Source organism: Abrus precatorius, unplaced genomic scaffold, assembly GCF_003935025.1.
Source record: "Abrus precatorius isolate BTA unplaced genomic scaffold, Abrus_2018 Scaffold1, whole genome shotgun sequence".
Taxonomy (NCBI): Eukaryota; Viridiplantae; Streptophyta; class Magnoliopsida; order Fabales; family Fabaceae; genus Abrus; species Abrus precatorius.
The window spans coordinates 1,957,985-1,967,518 of NW_020874291.1; the positions used below are offsets into that span (position 1 = coordinate 1,957,985).

Below are 9,534 nucleotides of genomic sequence, written 5' to 3' on the forward strand. Positions count from 1 at the left end.
AGATTTGGGCAATTTGGAATGGGCTGAATCAGATAGTTTCGGAAGAAAAAGTTTAAATCCATTGTAAAATATTCAATAAAAGCGCAAGTTCTTAAAGAACAATTCTCTACGACTATGACACATCAGGAGCAAACGGTAGAATATAAGAAGCGAGTCGATCAGCAGCAATAAGACAGTACATAAGCCCTTCAAGTTAAACAAAAAAAAACTATTCCAAATCAAATCGTTGGACTCTTACATCAATACTGGGAATGCTAATTGTAAAAATAGTAGAGATTTTAGTAACGGAAAGAGAGAAATAAAAGACTATGAATAACGTTCTATTATGTATACTCGTGTGACACAAAATACAAAACACTAACCCTAATTACTTACACTCCCTAAATTCCTAATACTGGTCAAATATGAAAATAAATCAAGAAATATAGAAACCAGTTCTAAAAGATCATCTAAGATACTCTAAAATACAGATATAATCAACATGTTATGAGATATTTCTTACATATTCTAAGACTCCTCAAGCAACAGCTCACTCAGCTATAAACTAGTGACAACTAGACATGGTACAGGAGCAGAGCCAAACAGTATCTAGGACAAGGACCAGGCCGAGAAGAAAGATAGAGGCTATAGTGCTGGACTACATCTGGGACAAAGACAGGGCTGCATGGAATACCAATTATAATACCCAAAAAGAAAACAAGCAAAGCTGTAGATTTAACAAGTAACTCAGGAAGCTGGAAGAACAAATACCAAAAAAAATGGTCAAGGTAAAGGTAGTTCACACTCAAACATAGCATAAAAACCATTCAAACAAGTTAGGAGACAATTAGACCCCAAAATACAGCCAAACACCTTCTGGAAGGAAACAAACCAAGATAGAAGAAGCTGGGTGTCATCAGATTGGCCACATTGAAATGCGCAAAAGAGTCCGCAGGTGAAAAGAGAACTTCATATGTTTGGAGGTTAGATTCACAAGGGAAAAGTGATGGGAGGATGGAATAGAAGGTTGAGAAAGATAAAATAGACTATGAATAATATTATTTACATTATAGAATATTATTCTGACACATGAAGCACTGGCATAGTTTTTCCTTATAACAGAGTGTCAGACAGATTCTCCTTCAACACTTGTACAAATGTGTTGGACACTGCTCAACCAATATCCAAGTAAAAATAAAATAAAATAACTTTTGCCAACTTAGACATGTACTAGACACAGCTTAGCAACTCAACCTCCAATCAAATATGGCCAGAGCACTTTTTGTGGGACTATTATGAATGCAAACCTTAACAAGTCATTTTGGGAAAATGAAATTATAAATCCTATTTCTAAATTTAGATCTTTTATTATTTTGTTCATAATTAATTAAATTGGCTGGTATGTATGGTTTGGGGCGGCCTCATGTTCGTGTGTATTATATTATAGACACAAAGGCTATTTGGAAAAATGGTGCTTACTATGGTACCCATAAACTTGAGAGGGTATTCTATACCATCTTCAGATTAATGGTTGTGATTCCTTTAATATTTTAAAAATAAAAGGGTATTAACATCTTTTTTAATTAAACCACTAACTCCATTATCTATCAATCTAGAATTAACGGTCAGAATTGTTCTACGTGTAAGAGAGAATACCAAACTCTCTCAATTACAAAGAGTACTGTAGATTTTACCTGAAAGAATTTATGAACAACTTATGAAATCATAAGCTTTCTTTTAGCTTATTTCAATAAGCTTCTTAATATATAGCTTATCAAAATAATTTGTTTTCAACTTATCTCAATAAACTTTTTGGTTAAATTGATGGCATAAGCCATAAAAACAGTTTACTGAATCAGTGCTTAATTAAGCTATATAGCTAAATGCACCCATAGTGCATGTCAATGTGATGTTGTGTTTGCGTTTGTGTCTATGCTTCATAAATACTGAACAGCACTAATCTCAGTTTATACTTGTATTAGATTCCAAATCCAAATAAAATAAGGAAACATTTATGAAGTACAAAAGAAAGTGGAAACCACTCCTAAGCAATTATCTAATATATTCTAAAATACACTAAGGTATAATGATGAACGATGATATTAGGAGATGTATTTTCGATATTGTAACATTATTTTTGAAACCAAAACAACTAATATGTCCTTCATTTTCTCCTTCACAGTGATGTTAGATACAAAAATTAAACAAACTTTCACTTCATTAGACATGCCAATCACAATATTAACTGCAAACTGTTAAGCCAACAAAAGCCACAAATCTTTCTTGCTCATACACTCACACCACCACCAGTATATTGGAACATAAAAAAGCAAGGCAACCTACCAAATTTGCTCAGACACTCACACCACCACCAGTATATTGGAACATAAAAAAGTAAGGCAACCTACCAAATTTGCTCAAATTGCATAACACTTATTAAAAAATGAGAACAGACATTATAACAAATTCAACTAGACCAACAATAACTTATTTAGGTAACAAGGAAAGCAACATAATCATGTTCAGCCAAAGCCATTCAGTCACATCCAACAGGCTTTAAATGAAAGAAAATAAAAGTATCATAGGATTTAAAACAACAACCAAACTTATGTCACTAGGTGAAGTTGGCTATATGGATCACTTGACGCCATTGAACTTGGTCAAAAACCAAATCCTTAGAAATACTATTTATCATTAGATCTCTTTTAATAATTTCCTTCACCTATGATCTCATAGCCAATCCCAAGCTCGGGTAAAAGAAGAGGATTGTGTTAGGCTTTTAGAAACTAATGTAAAACTTGTCGAAACATTTACTCACAAGAATCACAAAAGAAGATGAAATTTAGATCAATGGTAATCCTGTGAAACTGAGAGGTAATGAAGGTGTTCTCTGATTATGAATCTTAAGCATAATCCTGTCAAATCTCATAGTAGATTCTCCCAACATTATAAGTCTCTTCTCTTCAATCTTGCTTGTCATTCTCTTCTGAAATAAACTGAATGGTAGGTTGTGGTAAATTACTGGTGGAACTGTGAGTGGAGATCAGCAGACAGAAGCTTGCTACAGTTTGGGATGAGGGACCCTAGAAGAGTTAAAAGACATTAAAAATAAAAAAAGTGGCAGTGAAAGGGCTCTGGTTTCTACTTCTCATTCTCTGGTTGCTCCAGTCCTCTATCTCTGCAACGGACTAAAAGTGTCACTGCACTCCTTGTCACTTCAGAACAAGGCTTTAAGTTTGGACGGAAAAGGGCTGTCGAAGAGATGCTGCTTACGCACAGTAAATCATTTCAGAAAACACTTAATGTAAAAGCTAGTTTACTAGAGATTTAATTTTCCATTATATTACCAGATTTGTGCAATGACTCCACCTTGTTTGATTCTTACATACAATGAACTCATGAGTGTAGGTTCCATGATATTTCTACATTTGCCACCAGAAATGCATATTCATAATTCCAGTCGTAATGGTTAGATTAATGTTTCCAACAAACTTAGAATTCTATGTTCTAGTGCTAAACTGCTAATGGTTGGACAAATTCCGACACAATTTGCAGTAATAGATGTTTGAAGCGGGAAATAAGTAGAATAAAACCAGTCATGACAAAAATGTTCGCACGATATGGTATCAAAGTATCAATACTTAGAAGTAATATACGGTTCACAGGACTACACAAAGGGTCTAGGATATTATGACACTAATTCATAGAACTGGCACGGGGCCAGAACACAGAAAATATAGCATGATGATGACTATACCCCCCACAAAATGTAACATAAAATTTCTACTGGTTGTTGAGATGAAACCTGAGGATTGCTGAGCACTGTCCCAACTTCTTCAACCATCTAAATTGACAAAACCTTAATTTTGTATTTTCAGAGAAATTACAATTCGAATTCATCTTCAAGCTTCAATGCCTCGGCGGCAGCCTCTTCCTCCTCATCATCGATGACAAAATAAGGATTGTGAGCCTCAGGTTTGAACTTGTAGCCAGTAAAGACATAGAAAGCAAGCGTGGCTAACTCTGCAGCAACCACACTGGTCCAAGAATAGCGATAGGAGGTTATAGTCTCCAAGGCATAAACGACAACCCTGGTGAAGTAAATGTAACAGATAACGACGACGTAGTAATGCCTGAAGAGAGTCAACTTCATCAAATTAACCGCGGCCTTGCCGTCAGTCCTGGCGGCCTCACGGAGGTTCTTGATGGACCAGACAATGGGGAAGAGCACAGCACAGCAACACACGACATCAACAAGGAGGAAGACCTGTTTCCAAGTAATCCAGTCATGGCCGTAGGGGCCACTCTCATCAATTACGACCTGAGCAATGTTGGCAACGACTTGAAGAGGGATAACAATCATGAGAACCTTCTTTTCCTTATCCTGAAGGAAGGGTTTGAGGAAGGACCAGCCAGTGCCAATCAAGACAATGAGAGTGAAGAGTGAAATTCCCTTGAGAAAGCTGAAAATGTAAAAGAGGATATCCCAACCGTGGGCGCTTCCGCTGCGCTTGATGTAGGATTTGTCCTCAGCCTCGCACAAGAGATTCAAAGCTTTCAGGATGAGAACGGCCAGCATGAAGTAGTGGATGCGGAAAGTGGTCAATCGCTTCTTGTAGAGGACGCTTATCCAAACAGCAGCGAGGGCGAAATAAACCAACGAGAAGAGAAAGTAAACCCTCGGAAGGATGGTTCTGCCGGCGGAGAGGTAATCGCGAACGCCGCTCTTTCCGTCGAGATTGTACATGGCAGACTCCACGTCCATGCTCACTTTAAGCTGCTGCCATTGGCAATTGGCGAAGACAAGGTTGTACTGATCGGCGTCGGTTTCATTGTAGGGAGCGTTGAATGAGTCTTGGCCGTTGAGAGTATTGAAGGTGTAAACGGACTTGACGAGATCGGACTGAAGGGCGCAGCGAATCTCACCATCTTCGAGTTGCTGAAGGACATGGAGCCACGAATCGAGGGTGCAAAGGAAGAACCCGACTTTGGAGAGGTCAAGATTAGAATTTGAGAGTGAGATTTTGGAAACTTTGAGCTCCAGGCGACCCTTGTGCGTGAATCCGAACTGGTCGAAGGGAATGATGGGGCGATCGTCGTCTCGGATCTCCGAGAAGCGGATCTCTGAGAGCGACGATGGCAACAAAGCGACTATGAGGAAGAGGAAGAGGACGAAGGAGGAAGCTGAAGACCCCATCTTCATCACAATTCACAACCGTCGTTTAACCCTTTCAGCTTCAGATCCGATCAGATCTTGTTAATAAGCTCTGTAGCGTAAACGCGTCGCCAATGTAATGTAAATCAACAACATACCAAACCAGTCAACTTCAAATTCTCACCACACCAGCAAACTTAGCCTTCCCTAATTACCAAAATTTATTAAAGAATTGCTCCCAAGTACTCTAGGATAAAAAAAATTATTGGAAAACATATCAATGTAATATTTCATATTATTTTTTTATTATATTTTAATAAAATTTTAACAAAAAAATATTTGTCATTTTTCTAATCGGTGTTTATCAATCTTTTTATTTGAGTTATTAAAAATTAACATCACATCTAATATTATATATTTTTACAATACATACATTTTTTTAAATTATTTCAAAAATAAAAAGTGACATTCTAAATATAAAAGAATTATCAAACTACATTTATATTTATATTTTTATTATTATTTGAAAATAATACACTTAAATGTTATATATTAGTCTAACCTCTTCTAATTCATATAATAATATAAAAACAATTAGAGTGTGTTTCTATAAAGACCTTAAAGTGGGAATTTAATTTTTGTGAGAGTTTTAAATTTTGCGTTAAAATACTTTATTTGGCTATTCAATTTTAATAATCTCTTTTGCACTTGAATTCTTTCTTTTGTTCTTCGTTTAATATGTACTGCAAAACACATAGAAAAATGTCTAAGACATTGGGGAAGTTTTCAAGAGTTCCACAAAGGTAGTCAAGTCAAATGTGGAAGTGTGAGGCAAGCTTTCTCGCAGATTCAATCTGTTGACAAGGTGCATGATGCCTACTTTAATATTGTTGAAATTCATATACAACATTGTATTAGTCAAGTGAAGCAATTTTTCATGTTCTCATTGATCACCCTTTGCCTTTCATATATTAGATGCAAGTTCTCCTTTGCCGGCTTGGCATGTTATTTCTTTTGTTGGAGGGTTGGTGTGATACCATACCTATACCCAATCCACAATATGTGGCCTAGTAATATGACTAAATTGTTAGTTGTTGTATAGTTACTTACGCTGTGTTATAAGAACTCTTCAACAACTTGGAGAGTGCTATAGGAGAAATTAGCGAGAAAGTCAAACAGTTCTTCAACATAGTCGTAGACAAAAAGTTAAAACATAAGCTGTAAGATTATTTTAATAATCTTATTATAGTAACTTATATAACTTATAATATGACTTTAATTAATGATTTAATGTTATGGTAGTTAAATATAAAATATAGAATCATTGAAGGTATAATTATAAATACAATTATAAGAAAATCCTCTCCTCTCCCTTTAAATAAATAAAAGAGCAGTTACTAAATAAAGGTTACAGGAATTCTCTATTGTGTTTATCATTTTCACGGTCTCTAAGTGTACTCATAGTAAACGCAATAAAGGAATTTTCTCTCAACCATCCGAGAAAAGCTAAAAGAGGAAGGAAGAATTGGAGAAAATACAAAGGGATCAACGACTTCAAAGAGAGAGAGGTAACATCAAAGAGCAATGGATTCAGGTTAGTGCTCTCTAAACTGTTAATTGAGTAAGAACCATATATTGTGTTGTGAGAACAACGTAATTCAAGATCCTAAGGAAAATGGTAATTTCATAATAGCTGAATCACAATGAAAATTACATAATGAAATAAGAAAATTCTAACAGTTGGTGTCAGAGTTAGGCTGTGAATTTCGTTGATACTCCATAAAAGATTGGTTCTCCATTAAAGTTTTTCCCAAATTACACGAACCCTAGGTATTTTATATGATGGATTGACATAATTTTGATGTTAAATAATTGTTTTGGATTCAATAATTGAAAATCCTAAGGTTTTGGAAGCTAGAAACGTTAGATTTTGAATATGTAGTATGAGTAGGGCCATGTATCAGTGAGCAGGGCTATATATCAGTGAGCAGCACCATGCATCAGGGAGCATGGCCACACATCAGGAACAAGCACGACCATGCATCAAATATAAGCACGACCATGCTTCAGGAAGTAGGGGCGTGCATCAGAAATAAGAATGGCCTTGCTTCATCGAAGCACGACCATGCATCAAATAAAAGCATGACCATGCACAGTGATTTCACGGCAAAATAAGGAATATAATTTATAAAATTTATAGATCATTTTAGAATTATATCAAAGTGGATTTTACTCACCAAAGTGATTAAATTCTTAAATTAATTAATTCTAAATTGTATGATTATAATGGAAATCTCATAATTTAGTGCTTAATTTTAAGGGTAGCTTGTTAGTCACCAAAGTGGCTTGACTTTAAAAGTTTGTTTAAGCATTCAATTGTGTACTGTAAATTGTTCAAAATTGTTTGATGCTATGTATGTGGTAACATAAATGGTGAACAATTTAGCTCATTAATTATAATGCTAGGAGATCACTCAAAGGTGGATCATTGCATACGATTAATGACATTAAGGAGACATGAATACACCTCATAATATGTTTGTATATCCAAAGATGACTTGCATATTGGTTTGAGTGACTGATTATCAATTAAAGTTATTTATTTAGCATCATTATAGATAAATTGTGTATTTACATATTACCCAAAGGCAAACTTAGATACATAATTGATGACGGTTGACTGTCTGAATCCATCAAGTTTATTCAAAGCATAAATGTTTAAGCATGTGTTAAATATTTCAATCCCTATGAATACGTAAGGCATGAGCAATGGTGTAGTCAACTTCAATAGGCTCAATTATGATGATTGGGCTGAATAAGTTCGATTTCAGCTAGGTGTTATGCACTTAGACCTAGTAATCATTATGGAACAAGAGCCTGCGACCATTACAGAGACCAGTACTAAAGAGGAAAAGCCTCTTCGTGAAGCTTGGGAAAGGTCAAACAGGCTGAGTTTGAGCCTACTGAAGATGACTATGGCTGAAAATGTGAAGCCATCAATGCCAAAGACTGAAAATGCTAGGGAATTTATAGCAAAGGTAAAAGAGTATGCACAATCGGACATTACTGACAAGTTTGTTTCAGGTACCCTGTTGACTGTGCTAACTATTAAGAAGTTTGATTGGTCACGACCTATTCATGACCATGTGACTGACATGATCAATCAAGCAACAAAGTTGAAATTAATAAGCATGGAGGTAAAGAAATTCTTTCTAGAACAGTTCATTTTGAACTCCCTCCCTCCTGAGTTTGGTCAGTTCCAAGTGAATTACAACACCATTAAGAATAAATGAAACATATAGGAAATTAAGGCCATGCTAGTCCAGGAGGAAAGGAGGCTGAAGAAGTTCAAAGAACACTCCGTCCATCTCACATTTCATGAAGGAGCTAGTAGTAGCAGGGCTAAACCAGGTAAAAAGGACAACAAGAACAAGAAGAATAAGGCCTTATTAAAGGTTTGTGAAGGCCGAATCCAGAAGGACCAGAGGTGCTTCTTCTACAAAAAGACTAGTCACTTCAAGAAAGATTGTCCGAAGAGAAAAGTTTGGTTCGAAAGGAAAGATATATTATGTTTCAGTATGCTTTGAATCAAATCTTATTGTGGTACCTAAAAACACTTGGTGGTTAGATTCTAGTGCAACTACTCATGTGTCACATGTAATGCAGGGATTTCTTTCGATCCAGCCCATAAGCGGAACTGAAAAGTTCTTGTACATGGTGAACAAAATGAAGGCATGGATAGAAAGAATAGGGACTTACAGATTGATCTTGCATACTAGTTGTTGCATAGATATAGAAAAATGTCTTTATGTTCTTGAATATGCTAGAAATTTGGTTTCTGTTGCAAAGTTGGATGAATTTGGTTTTAATTTTAAGATTGGAAACAATACTTTTTCTTTTTATAAACACTCGTACTATTTTGGATCTGGTACATTAATTGATGGTTTATATCATTTCAATCTTAATGTTAAATTTGTTGAATCTCTGTTTCATGTTGAGAATGTTGTTAGTAGTAATTTAAATGTGCATAATGAATGCTCTGCTTTTTTGTGGCATCAAATGTTAGGTCACATATCCAAAGAAAGAATGATGAGGTTAATGAAAAGTGAAATTTTACCTCAGTTAGATTTTGCTGACTGGGATGTATGTGTGGATTGTATTAAAGGAAAACAAATCAAACACATATTAAAGAATCCAGCCACAAGAAGCAGTGGTCCTTTTGACATCTAATCTTGGAGTGGTGAAAGATATTTCATTATCTTTATTGATGAATACTCACGTTATTGCTATCTGTATGTATTGTATGAAAAATCTCAATCAGTGGATGTCTTACTAGTGTTCATTGATGAAGTGGAAAGACAACTAGATAGAAAGGTAAAGGTTATGAGGTCAGATAGAGG

General features: G+C 35.4%; 1 protein-coding gene across 1 annotated transcript; it reads right to left on the minus strand.

Annotated features, from left to right (window-relative positions):
* Positions 1-2,382: 2,382 nt before the first annotated feature.
* LOC113854589 (protein GPR107) lies at positions 2,383-5,311 on the minus strand. The gene has a single exon (XM_027485686.1). It carries the CDS (start codon positions 5,180-5,182, stop codon positions 3,863-3,865), a length of 1,320 nt encoding a protein of 439 aa, XP_027341487.1. The 5' UTR covers positions 5,183-5,311; the 3' UTR covers positions 2,383-3,862.
* Positions 5,312-9,534: the final 4,223 nt, after the last annotated feature.

Coding starts and splice junctions, on each gene's coding strand:
- LOC113854589 (XM_027485686.1), bottom strand. CDS start 5,182: ATGAAGATGGGGTCTTCAGCTTCCTCCTTCGTCCTCTTCCTCTTCCTC.